The sequence below is a fragment of the Lithobates pipiens genome, unplaced genomic scaffold, assembly GCF_037356315.1.
Source record: "Lithobates pipiens isolate NorthernLeopardFrog02 unplaced genomic scaffold, aLitPip1_a1.2 Scaffold_8, whole genome shotgun sequence".
Lineage (NCBI taxonomy): Eukaryota > Metazoa > Chordata > Amphibia > Anura > Ranidae > Lithobates > Lithobates pipiens.
Window position 1 is genome coordinate 170,122,087 of NW_027507903.1, and position 20,579 is coordinate 170,142,665.

General features: G+C 40.1%; 1 protein-coding gene across 11 annotated transcripts in view; it reads left to right on the plus strand.

Moving 5' to 3' along the window:
* Nucleotides 1-20,579, plus strand: part of MAGI2 (membrane associated guanylate kinase, WW and PDZ domain containing 2) — a 1,006,736-nt gene that overhangs the window by 683,702 nt on the left and 302,455 nt on the right. For all 11 annotated transcript variants that reach the window (XR_013271122.1, XM_077474033.1, XM_077474035.1 and 8 more), the window contains one exon: nt 4,881-5,094. Coding sequence is in view for 10 of the 11 variants with exons in the window: in XM_077474033.1 (XP_077330159.1) it covers nt 4,881-5,094 (214 nt within the window). In the remaining variant the exon portion in view is untranslated. The remainder of the gene's footprint in view (nt 1-4,880; nt 5,095-20,579) is intronic.

A 20,579-nucleotide genomic window follows, 5' to 3' on the forward strand; every position in this document is an offset into this window, starting at 1 on the left:
CCTAATGCAGGTATCCAGCGGGAGTGAGGATGACCAGTTCAGTGTAGCTGTATTTAGAAAACTATAATCAAATGGAGTATGATTAAAGTAAAGTTTATAAATGTACACAACATCTATCCAACACCAACAAACCTTGTTCTCCCTGTGCTTGCATGGGTTTCCTCTGGGTACTCTGGTTTCTTCCCACACTTAAAAGACATGCTGGTAGGTTAATTGGCTCCTGTCTATATTAGCCCTAGTATGTGTAAGTCTGAATGTGAGTTAGCCCCTGTACATACGGTCGGAGATTCTGCCAACCAAATCCGTCGGATTTTGTCCGTCGGATTTAGTCCGACGGATTGTGTCCGAAACTGTTGCATACACACGGTCGGACTAAGTTGTCGAAAAATCCGATCTTTCAGAACGTGATGACGTAATTTCATTATGATGGGACTACATTCAGGCTAGTAGCCAATAGCTTTGATGTAGGAATTTGATATGAGCATGCGTGGCACTTGGTCCGATCAAAATTCTCTACACATGATCGGAGTATGTCCGATCGAACCAGTTGGTCGGGAAATATTTCCAACATGTTGGAAAATTGGGTCAGACGGATATTCGGACGGAATCAGTCCGATGCATACCACACACAGTCGGATTATCCGACGACACGGTCCGATAGGACACATTCCGACGAATTCTCCTACCGTGTGTACAAGGGCTTAGGGACCTTAGATTGGAAGCTCCATGAGAGCAGGGACAGATTGGAATTTCCATGCTACAGTATATGTAAAGCACTGCGTAAATTGATATTGCTATATAAGTTCATGTAATAAAAGTAAAGAAAAGGTGAAAAATAAATGTGACAGTGAATCAAAACCAAATCAACAATGTAACTATAATGAACTATATAAAAATGGTGGAAAGCTAAGATAAACAGTGAATGACCAGGACTGGGATTGGAAACAAGAGGAGCAGAGATGGGGTTACATAGTTACATAGTTGGTGAGGTTGAAAAAAGACACAAGTCCATCCAGTCCAACCTGTGTGTGTGCTTCTATGTTAATAGTACATTGTATATCCCTGTATGTTGTGGTCGTTAACCACTTCCCACCCGGCCAATGCACATATACGGCCGGGTGGGAGCCGTCTACTCCTGAAAGGACGTTCAGGAACGTCCATCAGGAGGAGCGGGATCGCGCGCACGTGTGCCCGCGCAGCGGCGCGATCCCGATGCGCCCGTGTCACCGGGACACGACGCATCTCAGATCGGCAGGAGGGCTCTGTGATTGGCCCTCCTGATCACATGACGGCCGTGTCCAATCACGGCCGTCATGTGATGTAAACAAACAGCCGGTTGCTAGGCAATCGGCTCCTCCTCTCCTCACACAGAAGTCATCGCTGAGGAGAGGAGAGCAGATTGCTGCAGCCGGCTGATGATCAGTGAGTATGAGCTGTTTTTTACAGCTTTTTACTCACTGATCTTCAGTCTAGTGTAAACACACAACACACCACACAGTGTAAACACAGTCCTCACATATGTCCCCATAACACACATGTCCCCAAAACATACATGTCCCCAAAAAATAAAAACACATGTCCCTAATAATAAAAACATGTCCCCCACATATGTCCCACTAAAATCACTTGTCCCAATGATTATGTGCACACATATGTACGTGATCACCTGCACACATATGTACATGATCATTTGCGTACATATGTCCGTGATCACACAAACCAATTATTATACACTTAACGGAATTTTTTTTACCAGAAACATGTAGCAGAATACATTTTGGCTTAAATTTATGACAAAATTTGATTTTATTGGATTTCTTTTAAAATAGAAAAAAGAAAATATTGTTTTTTTTCCAAATTTCCGCTTTTTTGCGCTTATATCGCAAAAAATAAAAAACGGAGTCGTGAATAAATACCACCAAAATAAATCTCTATTTGTGCGAACAAAATGATAAAAATTTAATTTGGGTACAGTGTAGCATGACCGCGCAATTGTCACTGAAAGCGCTAGAGCAATGAAAGCTGAAAATTGGGCTGGGAAGGAAGGGGGCGAAAGTGCCCTGTATTGTAGTGGTTAAGGTACCCATCTAATAGTTTTTTGAAATTATTGATGCTCCCCGCTGATACCACTGCTTGTGGAAGAGAATTCCACATCCTTACCGCTCTGACAGTAAAGAACCCTCAGTTTAAGGTTAAACCGCTTATCTTCTAATTTAAGTGCATGACCACGTGTCTTTTTGAATTCCCTTTCAAATGTTTTTTTCTCTATGCTAGGGTTACCAGTACGGTATTTGTACATTGATATAATATCCCCTCTCAAACGTCTCCTCTCCAGAGAGAATAAGTTAATTGCTTGTAGTTTTTCCCCATAGCTGACATCCTCCAGTCTCTTTATTAGCTTTGATGGCCTTCTCTGGACTCTCTCCAGTTCAAGCACATCCTTCTTGAGGACTGGTGTCCAGAATTGGATGGCATACTCCAAATGTGGCCGGACTTGTAGTCTTGTAGAGTGGGAGGATTATTGTTTTATCTCTGGCGTGAAACCCCTTTTAAATGCATGCCAATATTCTGTTGGCTTTCCTTGCCGCAGCTTGGCATTGCATGCCATTGCTGAGCCTGTCATCTACTAGGACCCCCAGTTCCTTTTCCATTATAAATTCCCCCAGAGGTTCTTACCCTAGCAAGTAAATTGCATTCACATTTTTGGCACCCAAATGCATTCATTTATATTTTTCAACATTAAACCTCATTTGCCATGTAGGAGCACCCCATTATTTTGTTTAGATCTTCTTGTAAGGTTTCCACATCCTGATAGAAGTTATTGCCCTGCTTAACTTTGTATCGTCTGCAAATACTGAGATTGAGCTGTTTATCCTATCCTCCAGATCGTTTATGAATAAATTAGAATACGAACAGAATTGGTCCTAGGACCCAGGACAGGACCCTGGGGGACCCCACTTTCCACACCAGACCATTCTGAGTACTCCCCATTTATCACCACCCTTTGGACTCGCCCCTGTAGCCAGTTTTCAATCCAGGTACTCACCCTATGGTCCATGCCAACAGACCTTAGTTTGTACAACAAACATTTGTGGGGAACTGTATCAAATGCCTTTGCAAAATCTAAATACACCACACCCACTGGCCTTCCTTTATTTAGATGGCAGCTAACTTCTTCATAGAAGGTTAATAGATTGGTCTGGCAAGAACGATTTTTCATGAATCCATGCTGATTATTACTGCTAATTATACCATTTACATTACTAAAATCTTGTAAATTGTCCCTTATAATCCCCTCCAATAGCTTGCAGTCTATTGATGTTAAGCTAGCTGGCCTTTAGTTCCCAGGGATATATCTTAGGCTATCACTTGACTGAGTTCCTTAAGGACCCTCGGGGGCAAGCCATCTGGTCCCGATGACTTATTTATGTTAAGTTTTTCAAGTCTATTTCTAATTCTGTCCTCTGTTAGCTATGAGGGTGCTTCCTGTGACATGCTATGAAAATTAACATTACAGTCTTGATTACTATATCCCCGTTTCCCTTGTGTAGACTGAGCTTCGCCAGCTCTCTGTCTTTTGTAACCAAATTACCTTCATCATCCTTTATAGGGCCAATATGTTCTGGCCTCCCTTTCTTACTATTTAAATACTTAAGGAATTTCTTCTTTTTTTTTTACTCTCCTCCGCTATGTGCCTTTTGTCTTCTATCTCAGCCACCCTGATTGCACCTTACATTTCTTATTGCATTCTTTGTAAAGTTGTAATGATGACAATGACCCCTCAGCCTTGTATTTTTTGAATGACTTCTTTTGCTTTTATATACATTTTTAAGTTGGAACTGAGGCACCCAGGATTTTTTTTTTAGCTCTTTTAAATGTATTTCCTATTGAAATGCACTGGTCAGTACCTTTATTTTGTATGCTCTTAAAGTACCTCCATTTTTTTAGGTGTTCTTTAGTGGTATCTCAGTACAGTGCCCTATGGGCACATCAGGTCACTAGAGATTTTACATTTAAGCTAGGTGAAAAGAGCGTGACAATTTTGCATGCCAATTTTGTAAAGATCAGAGTGCTTGGCATTTATTCATTGTTGACTAAGGTAACACTAACATAGCTGATTTTAAATAGTTTAAATAAACAAATTTGTATTACTAGGCTCATGTCAGATGGGTGCTACTGTTGGTGGCTATATATCTGCAATTAAAGAATCATGGAGGTGTAACAACCACTTTTCCTTATGGGCCTTGCTCCCTCACTGGCCCAGAATGCTACAGAATCACACCTGCTAATGAGAAAACAGTGACAGAGTGACACTTTGCTTGTCTGTTCAAAAGGAGCATAGAAGAAGGTACATGGTCTCTTTTTAGGGTATGTGTAAATTGGGGGTTTTGTTTACCTGCTTTTTTGTTATGTATCTGAAACACATCTCAAACATAGGTTGGCGAATATTCATTTACCGCAGTATGGTGGATCCATGTGGATAACTACGCTGAGCTGTGTTAGACCTGCTATGCTATGCAGCATGTCCTACTGGATATGTATTTACATTGCTGGTGAGCAGGTGAGCAGGTGAACACTCAAAAAGAGCATATATTTACTGTAGATGAAATTGTATCCCAAATTAGGTAGTTAACAAAATACTTTTTTACTCATTAAAAACTGCATGTTACCCAGTGCAGTTTTTCGATTTTTGTAGGTTTAACTAGTATTATATACATGAAAAGTTCATATGACTACTGCAATGTGTAAGATGACCTAGAATGCATTTAATGTTAAGTGCATCTGATGGCTTGACTGGAGCAGCTTTTTGGTACTTTGCATTGCTCAGAAGCGCATTGGAGAGCAAAGGTGATAAATGTATATTTCTATGTCTCATGTAGAATCAAGTGAACACGAAGACAAGAGTACAGATGCCTCAGGTGAGATTTCATCCCAGCCTTATACCACCCCATTGTACTGCCAGCCTGACACAGAGTCTAAAAGCAGCACGGATCTCAAGAAACAACTGAAGCCTGATGAAAATGATGAGCTGGGGATCTTGCCTGATAATTGGGAGATGGCGTACACCGAGAAAGGAGAAGTCTACTTTATTGAGTGAGTCTGTTTATTCTGATTTAAGTATAGTTAATTTGTTCGGCACATCAAAGCACATAGGAAAAACATAATGTCCATGCCGTGTTTATGCTAAGAAAATCACTGAACATTTTCAGCACGTTTTATCATTTTATTATGTTGAGTTATATGAGTTGCTGTTTCTACATCATGATTCTGTTTTTTTTTTTCTTTGTCTATAATAAAATATAATGAGGGATTTTAAATGCCTAGTTCATACCTTTCATAACAATTTATTGTGTCTTCCTTGAAGCTCTTTTTTATTATTAGATTTCCAAGGTCAATTAGTATGCTCTTAAACTGCTGACATTTTTCTTGCTATTAAACAGACCATGGCAAAGACTCAAATATCCTTTGCTTTGCTTTTGGGCAGGTCATGGTCAGGCTGATTCTTTTTTGATTAATTAAAATTTGACCAGCATTTTTAGAGACAAGCAAGGAATCTTAAAGAGCTCTTCAGTAAGATGTTTGCTCATCTAGAGTAGCCTTTTTCTGGGGTGCCTTGAGTTTTCTTCAGGAGTACCTTGGCAAAATGCCTAAAAATGTACCCAAAATTGTATACAAGCTGGTGGGTGGATGAAACATGCCTTTTAGTTAGACAAAGCCACAAGTTTTCATTGTACACCATTACAACCTTCTAGCTGCCAACCTCCTAACGACCAATGACATCATCAGTTGATAAGGACGATGTCAGTTGCCTGCATATCATCCTTGTCTGACCCTCCCTTGCCTCTCTCCATCAGCTTTTGGGTCTCATTAGCTAAGCGATGGAGAAAAACTGAGGGAAAAGAGAAGCATTGGAATACTAGTCAGTACCAGTTTGTAAAAGTGTATTTGCTTTGGAAGAAAAATTAATCACCTCTAACGTTGGGTGTCCTACATGTATTGATGTTGATGCATTATATAAAACTGTTAGAATAGTTTTTACATTTTAGAATGGGGCACCTCAAGGCTGTCCATAATTTTGGAGGGTGCCTCAAGACTGTCCATAATTTTATAGGGTGCCTTAACTGAAAAGGGGTTGAGAAACACTGATCTAGAGCAGTGATGGCGAACCTTGGCACCCCAGATGTTTTGGAACTACATTTCCCATGGTGCTCAACTACATTTCAGAGTGCACGAGCATCATGGGAAATGTACAAGATATCTGGGGTGCCAAGGTTCACCATCACTGATCTAAAGTGTCGCTGTACACAGGTAAATTATACATTTGTCAGTGATACCATAATAAGATGCAAGTGCCCTCATCCAGTTGTTGAGGAACAACAAATCTCAGCATGCCCTATAAGTAAGAAAATCACAGTTTTTTTACAATGCTGACTTTGAATTGTACCCTCTCCAAGTACCACCTGGCATCTTACAGCACAACTTTGTTTTAGGTGAAAATTACCTCACAATAAGTGAGGTGATTTGAAAACCCAATCTTGCACATGATTGGATGACGAAAGCCAGCAGAAATTCACCTCGTTTAGTAACCCGGGGAAAAATTCCCTTGCAAAGTGCAAAGCAACCAGTCTATTTGCCTAGTAAAATAAACCTTAATGTGTGTTGACCCTTAGTTATTCTCAGACTTACAAAATAAAAATATGCTGTTCACTTTCAAAGGGAAGCTGCACTTCGTAAAGGAAATATCTCTAAAGCTTACTTAATCAGGTGAAGCTCTGCTGATGTCCACCATCCAATCATATCCACTTCAGCTCAGGCCATTTTTTGCAATTTGGCACTGTATTGCTTTATCTGACAAATGCTCAATTGTGCGACACTGTACCCAAATAAAATGTATGTCCTTTTTTTCCCCACAAATAGAGCTTTCTTTTGATGGTATTTAATCATCTCTGCTGTTTTTATTTGTTGTGCTATAAACCAAAAAAGACATCAAATTTTGGAAAAAAAACAATATGATTTGCTTTATGCTATAAAACCTACCCAATAAAAAAACATAAAAAAATTGAATTTCTTCATCCATTTTGGCCAATATATATTCTACTGCATATTTTTGGTAAAAAAAAAAAAAAATGCCAATGAGCATATATTGATTTGTTTGAGCAAAAGTTATCACGTCTATGAACGATGGGATATATTTTTGGAATTTTTATTTATTTTGTTTTTACTAGTAATGGCGGCAATCAGCGACTTATAGCGGGTCTGTGATATTGAGGTGGACAAATTGGACACCAAGTTACACTTTTGACACTTTTTGGGGACCAGTGACACTAATACAGTGATCACAATACAGTGAAATATGCACTGTCACTATACTAATGACACTGCCAGGGAAGGGTTAACATCAGCATCAATCAAACAGATAACAGTGTTCCTAGGGTGTGGTTGCTAAATGTGTGAGGGATGCTTGTACCGTGGGAAGACAGAGATCCATGTCCATGCTTAGCAGAAACACAGGATCTTTACCTTATCTTGTCACAGAATGGTGATCTGCCTTGTTTACATAGGCAGATCGCAGTTCTACCTGTCTCCCAAACGATCAGCGGGTCCCGGCAAACATCGCATTCACCCAATCTGCTGATTGGCTCCAACTGTGTCCAAGCACAGGGGGAGTGGGTCACCAACGGCACACATGTGCTTCCAAGACCCGGAAGTGCGGAATCACACACAGGTACATGATTCTGCCCAGAGTGGCCGCCCTGCTGCAGTAAATCTATGGGGGCCGGTCAACATCTGGATATGCAAAAATATTGCTGTTTTTTTTATTTGCCTTTTGCACAACTGAGTATGAACTTTCACATCATTTACTATGCTTTGCGGAAACTTCCATTGCACAGTGAATAGCATAGTCATCTTTAGGAAATCACCCCCCAATTCCTCTATATTTCAAGTGTGAGTCCGACAGGCTGCAATGAGGTTGCAAGGTAGTGGCATAATGTGCTAGTATGCACCGTATACTAGCACATTATGAAAAACTCACTCTAAAATGCAGTCCTCCATCATCGTTGACAAGGCTTTCAACTTCACCTTGTCTTCCTTCTGGGTTGGTGGGCTCCAGCAATTTGAATGGCCAAGCCATGACAACGTCTCTCTCACTTATGCACATGGGAGCCACGACCGTGGCATAGCGCTCTGAAGGAGTGGTGCCCGTTCAGAGTGCGCTGTGCATGCGCTGGTGATGCGACTGGCTGTAAAACGTGAATATCTCCTATACATACATGTTTAGGAGATATTCATTTTACCTACAGGCAAGCTTTGTTTTGAGCTTACCTGTAGGTAAAAGTTACAAAGGGGGGTTTACTACCACTTTAAGGCACAATATTGTTACCAAAATGTTAATAATACTGTAAGTGATACATAATTACCATTATTGTGGGCAGTTAAATTTCCCCATTTGATTCTATCCAAAACTTAAAGAAAAAAAAAAAAAGTTTTGACTATAAATACTCTTTAAGAACTCTTATTATGTTGTAGATTATTTACTATTCTGTAGTCTATTTTAGCCACACGGATTTAGAGGTCTTGAAAATGAAAAGTATACATTATTCAGAAATTTCTGCAGAAACACATTATTCATTCATTTATTCGTAGATTATAAAATGCATCATACAGGTGATCTGATTGAAGAAATAGCTCAAAGTAAACATTTGTAAAAAAAAGGTTTAGAGATTTTAGGTTGTGTATATATATGTACAGTAACTGGAAAATCTGCAAATATTACCACATCTGCAAAGTCCTTGGTAATATAAAGAAAATACGTACAATTCTTTGTTTCTTCAAAACAAATGCTAAGCAAACTTTGACTACCGTATATACTCGAGTATAAGCCGAGATTTTCAGCCTCTTTTTTGAGGCTGAAAGTGCCCCCCTCGGCTTATACTCGAGTCATCGCTGTCTGCCCGCTCGATCAGCGTGTCGAGCAGACAGACAGCGGCCATTCTATTCAAAAGCCGCGCCTCCGGCTCCGCCTTCGCCTGTGATAGGCGGAACACTGAATTTCCCAGCAGCCTGTGTTCCGCCTATCACGGACATCGTATCATCCTCGTACTACGGACGAGGATGATACGACGTCTGTGATAGGCGGAACACAGGCTGCTGGGAAATTCAGTGTTCCGCCTATCACAGGCGAAGGCGGCGGCGCAGCTTTTGAACTTTACAATGGCCGCCGACGAAGAGGGCACGGCACGGCACGGCACGGGACGGGACGGGACGGGGGCAAGGCAAGGCACGACACGACACGGGACGGATGCAAGGAGGCAAGGCACGGCACGGCACGGGACGGAGGCAAGGAGGCAAGGCACGGCACGGCACGGGACGGAGGCAAGGAGGCAAGGCACGGGACGGAGGCTCGGGACAAAGGTAGGCTGGACACACACACACACACACACACACACACACACACACACACACACACACACACACACACACACGGATGGAGACACACACAGGGATGGATGGATGGATGGATGGAGACACACACACACAGGGATGGATGGATGGATGGATGGAGACACACACACACAGGGATGGATGGATGGATGGATGGAGACACACACACACAGGGATGGATGGATGGATGGACACACACACACACAGGGATGGATGGACGGACACACAGGGATGGACGGACACACAGGGATGGACGGACACACAGGGATGGACGGACACACAGGGATGGACGGACACACACACAGGGATGGACAGGCATGTCTCACCCTCGGCTTATACACGAGTCAATAAGTTTGCCAGTTTTTTTGGGGGTAAATTGGGGGCCTCGGCTTATATTCGGGTCGGCCTATACTCGAGTATATACGGTACTTTAATACATGTGTTTTCAAGCTTAACCTAGATCATTCTAGATAGAATTTACTTATTGCAATGATCAAAACAGTTAAGGTTTAATCACATTGGCACTTAGAAAAATGTGTTGAGATTGGTACAGTGGGGTTGATTTGCTAAAACTGGAGAGTGCAAAATCTGGTGCAGCTCTGCATAGAAACCAATCAGCTTCCAGTTTTTTTGTTTTTAGAAGCTAGCATGCACAGCTGCCCCAGATTTTGCACTCTCCAGCTTTAGTAAATCGATCCCAGTGTAAAGTTTTGTACACATCTGAATGAAGCACTCTATAAATCAATGGAGCCATACACACAAATTGTCTATAAATGAAAATGCGCACTGTGTTTACTGGTGTACAATAAAAGTAGGACACAACTGCATCCGGGGCTTTGCATATCTGCAGATTTTACACATGAATACTCATATAAGCGTGCCAGTTAGTAATTGTATTGTTTACAGAAAATATGCACATGCCCACATGAATTCAAGCTTGAACTGTAGATTTTTTTCCACTGACCATAACTTCACTAGACTTTTAAAGAAAACAAGAGATAGCATATAGCCTGTATCTGTGTACCCATGTAACTAATAAAGTACTTTTATTCAAGAGCATCCAAGTTGCCAGCCTTCCTGTTTTAAGTATTGTATCTGTGGGGTCTGAACGTCCTGGCTAGAGCATCGGATCATAGTTTGTGGACTTTTATCTTGGCAGTGGAGCTGGGGTAACAATTTGTTTCTCTTATGCCCACATGAATGAAGCTTCAAGCTTAAACAGTAGATTTTTTCAACTGACCATAACTAGACTTTTAAAGAAAACAGGAGATAAATATGGGAATGGATATTGTTGACTTGTTTCCAAGGTTCATGCTCTGGACCAATCTTCCTTATACTTGCTTCACTATATAAGCTGGCCATGAATGAGCAGATTGAACAAAAAAAAAACAACTAGATTCCCACATCCGCACATTCGAAATCGATGGGGCAATCCTCATCGCTGTCGGAATACAGTGACACAACAGGGAGGATTCCCCCATTCTGCCATCAGAATACAAAGATCAGCGCTGCAGCATATGTACTGCATCCCTGATTGAGCAAGAAAATACTGGCAGGGCAGTTGAACTATGGCCAATATGGCCAGCTTTTATGAGTCACCTTAAACAAGCGCGTACCTATCAGACTTCTGGAAATCTTGCACTGAATGGGGTCTGACTAGGGTCCAACTTCTGAGGCGACAAGTGCTCCAAAGTTGGAGTAATTGTTGCACCAGTGTGAATTCTTGCCCGAGAGTCAATATACATGCCGTAAATGCGCCTCTCCTGATGCATTTCACTCCATAATAGAACTTAGTTTTTGCTTACTCTACTAAATTCCATTATAAAGTGAAAGGCATCAGAAGGAGAAGCCTGGTCTGTGTGTAGTAACTCTTGGTCAATAAAGTTTATTTGGAATGATGTACCTGGAGTGATGCTCGCTAGTTCTTTTTTTTACATCTTGAAGTTCTTCTTCTACAGCACTCTGCTGTCATTAAGGCCAGTTCCCTGTCATTCGACTTTAAATGGCCAAACCTCTACTGCCTACTGAAGATCTGCCAATTGACAATTTAATGGCAGGTGTGAGCAAAGCATCGGGAGGGACAGTGCTTTCACTATACCTGTCATGAGAGAAGTATAGTGACTGCCATTTCTGTCTGCCTACTGAAAACAAGCATGCTTTAAATTGGTGCTGAAACAGTGCAAGAATTTCTTATGTTGCTTCTGTTATAATATAACATTTTCTTAAGCACTAGAGGTGTGCTTTGGTTTTTCTTGTGATTAAAGTGCAAGAAATATGTGGATTGAGGCTGCTGGATTTCCTCTGAAAACACTATCTACCTGGCTATGCCTGGCATCAGTACTTTCAAATCAAGGACCCAGAAAAAAGCACATACTTAGTTGCTGAAAAGTCAGAATTCCATACTTCTATACTTGGGCAATGCCCCAGAAAGTATGACAGTCATGAAACTAACAGAAGGCTTATTATTATTATTATACAGGATTTATATAGCGCCAACAGTTTGTGCAGTGCTTTACAACATGAGGGCAGACGGTACAGTCACAATACAATACAGGAGGAATCAACTTACAATCTAGGAATAAAGAATAACTCAGACTTTGCTGGGAACAAAAAAATCCTTCTGGGTGATAAATGTACATTGCAGGGATTTAAAGAAAACTTTGTTGCAGATCGCTACTTGTTTCTGCTGTACAAAAAAAATCTTTGTTGTGTGCTGAGTAATTCTTAATGGGAGTGACGTTTTCATTAATAATCAGCTGACTTTCATAATTCTGAGAAAAGTTGCAGTGTCTGCATTTGTTTAGAATGGGTTTTTTGGGTTCTTACTCAGAGGAACCTCTTACCTGGACCTGTAAAAGACTCTGCCAGAACTTTTGTGCCACTGTCTTAATAGTACACCAAGCCTGGTTTTTCCAGAGCCCAGTCCTCCAAGGAGAGACTTACAGGCAAAACCTAGTTTCTTCGGGTGACGAGGCCCGGGTGCCATACCATCTTGGGAGTCAAAATATGAGTTATGGATCCGGTCAGCATAGTCCTTTAAGCCCCCACAGAGACCTGCCTAGAGCTTTCTTCACAGCACATGTTTTACGTGACCAAACACCTTAGACACTGGCGAAAAAACTGAGGTGCCCCCATGTGGGAGGGGTTATATAGGGGAGGAATTCTCCTTAATTGGGGTTAACCAGTGTCCAATCACTGAAGGTACCTATCTAACCCACTATGTAATGAAGGCTCTGTGTCCCATGATGTATGATCAAGAAAAGGCATTTTGTTGCAGAGGATCTGACTTGTATCTTAGTGCAGACTTCTGGGAAAGTCAGTGAGCCAATCATACAATCACGAAATGACATTTCTGGGGACATTATATACATCAACTGTGTAAAGAAGGCCATCAGGTAGTCATATTGCATTGAATTTCACTGAAAATCACAGTACTCCAGATTGAAAAGGAAAGGTGATTTTTAATAACATTCAATTACAATATGGTTTGTGTGCAGCTGTATATGCTTTTTTTTTTGTTTGCTATTTTATTCCCATAAAAGAGGAGTTGTACTTTAACATTGGCAGCTTACTGTAGATTTGCAGCCTGGGGTTTAGACCGTAATCCTGCTCTGTTGCTGATTTAGGATTGTTTTAGGGCAAGTGAAATAGCAGTAATTTATATCCACGGTTCTAGAACAGTGTTATTTAACATTTATATAAATAGAGGAGGCACCGAAAGTTTAGCAAACATCCTCTGCTTTGTGACAGCTATTTAAAGCGTATTTAAACCTCAAATTAACAGACCCTTTATTTGGTCTGTTAAATTTAGCTGATCATTTCCTGCACACTCGGCCTGTTCTGATTTTTATATTAGATTGTTCTAAGCTATCTCTGAGGACTACATAACCCCTTTCTTCTATGACATGGAACAGGAGACGGTCAATTGTAGGTCTGTCCTAGGTTGACAACATTGCTTTTCTATAGATACGGTATGGTGAGTGAGTGTTGTCATCCTAGAACAGGAAGTATGTTACTAGTAGACATGTGCATTCATTTTCGTCCGAATGCATTTCCGTCCGAATTTCAGGTATTTTCAATTTTGTTTTTACAAACAATAACGAAAGCGCAGAATCTGAAAAACAAAAGATCCGACATAAATAAATGCTTTATTTTCATTTTCATTGTTACAACAGTTCGATATAGAATAGGAGATTTGACGTGACTCTGACAATAACAATCTGTGTCTATTGAACCTGTCGTCGAATGTGCCTATCCTTACCTCTATTAGTCCAAGATTATATAGAGAAAAGATTAGACAGAGAGAAAATATTCGACATAGAGAGAAAAGATTCGACAGAGAGAAAAGATGATACCTGACACTGTGAGACTTAGACCATTCATTCAACATGAACGACGGAGATTCGACAAAGCAACGAAAAACACACACATTTATAATAATATTCCACGGAGCATCGAAACTGTACGACACTGCAGTCGTACATTTCCGGAGTCAAATGCTCCACCTATAGGCTATATAGAGTTTAGCAGCTCCGTCGAATCTTCTTTATACATTCGACAGACACCATCAGCCTTCAAAGACAGATTTGACCGTAATTCATGTGGATTTTCGGACAAATGCAATTTTTGAACAAAAAAAGAAATAAATAAAAATGAATTTCAGGAGTAACTAAATAAATGTATTTTTTGGACGAAAACTAAATTCCGAAACAAAATATTTCACTCTGCACATGTCTAGTTACTAGTAGGATCACCAAGTAAAAAAAAAAGGCTGAAAAAAATAAAACCAATGCAGCCACAACATCTAATGAATGCTAAGCTGCAATATATTATATTTTTGTTCATGCATTTAGATTTATAAGGATAACTGCAAATTGAAATGCCTTAGAGCATATCTATGGTCAAAATTGAAAGTCATATATTTATTTACACATTCTGTTTCAGTTATTTCTAGCCTACTCCTAGTAAACTGAACAATTTTGAAGTTTATAAACACACACATTTACTTAATTGAATTCAGTGACACCTATTTACTATGCCCTGTGGGTAAGCACTGTGTTGTCATACATTTAAAGAGGAAGTAAACCCTGATGGGTTTACTTCCTCTTTCATTCCCTGCAAAGGCAAAGCATAATGGACTACTATGCATTGCATAGTAGCCCATTATGTGTCACTTACCTGACACAGGAGCCAGCGATGTCACCGCTGTCCCCTGTAGTCCGGCGCATCCATCTTTTCGGTGGGGTCTCGCAGCTCCGCCGCTGTCATTCGGCGGAGCCGTGATGACGTCACTCCCGCGCATGCGCACGGGAGCCAACACGCGCGGCAGCTCCGTTGTTGGAAATGCCGCGCTCAGTGCGCCTGCGCGCCGCTGTCTACGGTGCATGCACCGTAGACAGCGGTGCCTGTCTTCGGGCAAATATCTCCTAAACCGTATAGGTTTAGGAGATATTTCTTGGACCTACAGGTAAGCCTTAGGCCGCGTACACACGGGCGGATTGTCTGCCCAACTTAGTCCGCTGAACCGTGTTTCAGCGGACAATCCGCTCGTGTGTGGGCTTCAGCGGACTTTTTCAGCGGACAATCTGACGGACTTAGTCTTTCGGAATTTCCGTAATTTTGCCCGTCCAAACTTGGTTTTGTCCGTCCAAACTTGGTTTCAGCGGACAGTCCGCTCGTGTATAGGCAAGTTGGACGGACTAAGTATGGCGCATGCTCAGAAAGGATTTACACGGCCGAAGGTTGCGTTGCAGTGTATTGGACGTCGTTTTTCTAGTCCCGTCGTACGTGCTGTACACGTCATCGCGCAAGTTTTCAGCGGACTGTCTGTTCATCGTGTGTGGTCAAGTCCGTTCATTCAAAAGTTGAACGGACTGTCTGTCGGATTGTCTGACGAACTTAGTTGGGCAGACAATCCGCCCGTGTGTACGCGGCCTCAATCTAGGCTTACCTGTAGGTCAAAGTGGTTTGTAAGGGTTTACAACCACTTTAATAGAACCCCCCTTCTGAACTACAGAGGAGCCGAGAGGAGTATGGCAGGGTCAGTACCTGAATCACTGTTTGCAGGTAACAATGTACCATGGAATATGTAGTCATTAAACCTTGCAGTGGGGACACTGCAAAGCATGCAGGGAATCCAAGAATTTGTGGAAAGAGATGGCCAACAAACAGGCATTGTTTTGTTTATGAGAGGGCTGGACAGCTGTGTTTGCCATAATTAACACTGTCTGTACTATGCAGGCAGATCTTCATTATCAGTTGTAAACTGTCTACCTTAACAAAGAGTTAAAGGTTTGCAAGCCGGGCTGCTTGAATTTAATTTCAGGGGGAGACTCAACTTGTCCTTAGGCTAGATTCAATCTGACATTGATTAGAAATCATTGCAGTCAACCATGAGGCCTTCTTCTGAGAAACAGCTAAAAGGTAAGTAATATACCGTATTTATCGGTGTATAACACACAAAGGCGTATAACACCTTAATTTTAAGAGGGAGGTTTCAGGAAAAAAAAAATACATTTTACCATTTCAATACAGGGCAAATATACACCTTTCCGCCCAGACCAATTTTCAGCTCTCGGCACTCTCACATTTTAAATGACAACTACATGGTCCTGCGACACTGGCCCAAACACCATTTTTATAATTTTTTTCCCACAAATAGAGCTTTCTTTAGCTGGTATTTGATCACCTCTGGGGTTTTTATTTTTTGCGTTACACATAAAAAAAACGAACATTTTGAAAAAAACGTTTTTCTTTGTTTCTGTTGCAAAATTTTGTACAGGGCAGCATAGTGGTGTAGTGGGTAGCACTCTTACCTGGCAGTAAATAGGATCACTGGTTCAAATCCTACTAAATACTACCTGCCTGGAGTTTGCATGTTCTCCCTGTGCCTGTGTGGGTTTCTTGTTTCCTGTTTCCTCCCAAACTCCAAAGACATGCTGGGAGGTTAATTAGCTTCTGTCTGAATTGACCCTAGTATATGAATGTGAGTTAGGGACCTTAGATTGTAAGCATCTTGAGGGTAGGGACTGATGAGAATGTACAATATATATGTGAAGCGCTGTGTAAATTGACAACACTATATAAGTACATGTAATAAATAGAAAGGTTTTCTCCTTCACAGATGGGCACTGATGAGGGGGCACATATAGATGGCACTGGCGGGCTTACCTGGTGGTCATCCTTGCTGGCTACGGGTGGGCATCCCTGGTGGTGCTGCACTGATAATCAGTGCAGATCCCCCAGTCTGGAAAGCAGGCAACTTGCTCCCCTCTACTCACGTTTGTCATGGCTTTTCCTGTTTACACTGTGATCAGCTGTGATTGGACACAGCTGATCATGTAGTAAAGAGGCTCTTTACCTAGATCGGAGATGCAGTGTGTCAACATTTTGTACATGTGGATCAAAGGTGAACTAGCATCAAATATCACACCTTGATTTTTCAATTTAGACTGAAGCTCAAGTACAGTGCCATTGATAAATAGGCTACCAGCCTTACATAATTTTTGGGGGGTGCCAATAAGCATGACTTTAGTTTAGTCACAGTTTAAATGAAGGAAACTGTGGGCCATCCACTTTTTTATATCACAAATACAGTTAGATATGATTTATGGGCAATTACTTGGAAAAAAAATTATATTTGCAGGAAAAACTCAAAAAAGCAAATCTACCCCTTTGAATCGTTAGATGCCCCCAGATGTACCCAAATGAATAAACAGATCACACATTGAGAATATGTGTTAAAGGAAGATGCTAAGGCAATCAAACTCTCCTGTTATTTCAGTGCTGGTTCTGTGATGTTTGATTTATTGTTCGTTTGTCCTTTGTCTTTCCACATAGTATGATAAATAGTCCATATTTCTGGCTATCACAATTGCTGGAAATATATCATCAGGAATCCTGCAATGAGAAAGATAATTTTAATGTATGCAAATACATGATTTAAATGCATCAGGCAGATGGATACAGAAATGGCATGGATTTTGTTTCTGAGAAATAAGTTATTTAATGCCACAGTAATAACATTTTGAGATGCTGCTGTGGCCTGGTAGGATTGTTAAGGCCACTAAGCCAGCTAATGGATTTTGTGTTGATTGGAACCTTATATCAGTTGATTATCAGTTATGACTGGCTATAACCTGATATTCCTTAATGATATAAAATGAAGGATTGCTTCTCCACTTAACCCTGGCCTTTATTTGTGTCTGTTTAATAGGTTGCATCAAAAGATATAAATCATCTTCTTCCACTTAAGTGCTTTGAAGATGTTTGGCTCATGATGGTATACATGATGAGACTGCGGGGGGCACAAGGTTTTTTTTTAAAGCACAAAATCAAGCGTGAGATTTGTAAAGTCAAGTGTAGTTACTATGTAACAAAATCTGTCATTGTTATGTGTAATTTTTTTGTTATTTTTGGTTGGAGACGTGTATATTAAGCAGAGCAATGGTTAACTTTTATTTAAATATCAGTTTTATCCAAGCAATTTTACTAAGGGCTGAGATGTACCCAAATGTAGAACTATATTGAAGCATGCTATTTTGTACAGTTGGAGCTTATAATAAGACATGCTGTTTTTTTTTTTTTTAAGGGAACTGCATTGTTTGTTTGTTTTTGTGTTTATATGTTTAAACTCACGTTTTTATCTTAAAAATATACTAGGGTCACAGAGCGTAATTGGTTCTCCAAATAGAGAGCACAGCAGATGCTGTTACTTTAGTGAAAAGAGCAGGCAACATACGGAAAGCAATGGGAGAAGTCATTTTGTTTTTGTGTATGTGAGCTTGAGCTACTGAGCTTAGTAAACAGAGCAGTTAAGAACAGACAGGTTTACTGTATGTGGGAGAAGGGGTCCTAGAGCTTCACTTACTGGGGGGGGGGGGGGGAGCAAATATCAAATATTCACATGCAGTATTTCATATTTGTCTCTAATTTATTTTTTGTCTTTAAAATGTGTCCTTAAATTTAAAAAAGACATATACCTTGAGTTTTCAGCCATTTATTAATCCATTATTGTGTAGAAATTGGGTATTGTTTCTAAATATCTGTCTCTTATGTGTGGAGTTAAAAAAGAAACTGCGTATGTACCCTTAAAGTAATGGTTTGATGCAAAAAGTGCATTATTCAGCATGTATGAAATGCAAAATGCGCGGTCTTGGTCAAGAGTCATGTTACATGCCTAATACCAATAATACAGTAGGTATGTTCCTAAATATTCCATTACTGATGCAAAATTTAACCCAGGGCCCCATGCCCTCTCCTCATTAATTATAATAAAGATTGCATGATATACTAATGTGGGCAACTTAGCCTTCACATGCACCATGTTGATGCTTGCACCAGTGCAAGGAGGGGAAGAGGTCAAGATTCTGAAATATGGAGCGATATATGATCTGCACTAGGGCTATGGGCCCAGTAGCAATTGTAAACACTTGCCTATGCTTAGTCGTACACAATTTACCAATTGATATAACATTCATTGTTATTAAAATGTGCTTTTCAGACAAAGCGAATGCTATGAATGTGTTAAAGAATGCATCTGGCAATGCCTAGCACGTGGCAAAGGTTACATATTTTATGCATTTGTTCAGTCTTATAGCTGAAAATTTAACACAGCACGCTCTCTAAATCAAAACATATATAAACAACAAAAATGCTTTGTTCACAATAGAATTCAAGATTGGAGATAATGGGTTGTTTTATCTGAAGATTTCCCATTGGACTCAAATATAGCAGGTAGTTCATTTTACTGTTTGAATCCAGAAAGAAGGGACAAATGTTTTCTATCTTTATAAATCATAACTGGCTCTTCTGATGAAAGTGATAGAGGAGATAAAAGTATAAAATTAGCAAGCTGGGCTGAAAGGAGCTGATTTGTGAATATACTTGCACTGCTGTTCATGTGCACAATTAGCTCTACAGGTTGTATGATGAGTCAAATACAGACTGCAGTACTGGACAATGTAGTATGTAGTGTAGTTTCAGGGTTTTGGCACTTGAGGGCAGTACATATTGGATGTAAAAGATGCCCTGCTAAGAAAATGATAATGACTGTCTATCAGCTTTTTTTTTATTGCATTCTATAATTGTATGCATTAATATTAAATTAAAAATGTTACTGGGAATGCCATGTTAATTTTTTTTTTCACAAGTGACTTACAGCAGTCTATGACGTTAAAATAACATTAAAGCCCCATACACACTATCAGATTTTCTGCTGATTTTTTCCTTCAGATTTACCAAAACCATATAATATGAGGTCAAACCTTAAGAGTTTCAATTTATATGCAATCAGGCAGGCCCTTCTACTACATGGTTTTGGTAAATCTGAAGACAAAAATCAGCAGAAAATCTGATAGTGTGTATGGGGCTTTAGACACAGAAAAACAAATGCCATCTACCTTTTTTTTTATATGAATAGTTCAGTGTGCTTTATGCTGTTTGCTCCGAAATACGGTATGCTGTCCTGAATATTTACAAAACCACCTTCACCAGATGCTTATGATTCCAAACTATAGCACAAGGAATGTGTATTTCATTTAAAACCTACAAAGCATATTTTCTGCCTAACCCTTTTGTTTTATCTCCTGGTTTCACTTACATCCAATACCTTCTAAAAGTAATGTAAAAATAGAGAAATGTAACTTTAAAGTGTATGCAAAACCAAAAGCTATTTTCAGTATGCCTGGCATCATGCTTCGCTGAATACTGTTTTCTTAACCACTTGATCTCCAGAATATTTACCCCCCTTCCTGACCAGGCCATATTTTGCAATACGGCACTGCGTTAGTTTAACTGACAATTGCACAGCCGTGCGACGCTGTACCTAAATACAATTGTCATGATCTTTCTTTTGGTAGTATTTGCTAACCTCTGTGGTTTTTATTTTTTGCGCTATAAACAAAAAAAGACCGTCAATTTTGAAAAAAAAAATATATTTTTTACTTTTTGTTATTGGATAAATATAATATCCAAAAAAACAAAACAAATTTCTTCATCAGTTTAGGCCAATATGTATTCTTCGACATATTTTTGGTAAAACAATCACAATATTGATTGGTTTGCGCAAAAGTTATAGCGTCTGCAAAATAGGGGATAGATTAAGATCCGGTTCATACAGAGGTGCCTTGTCAGGC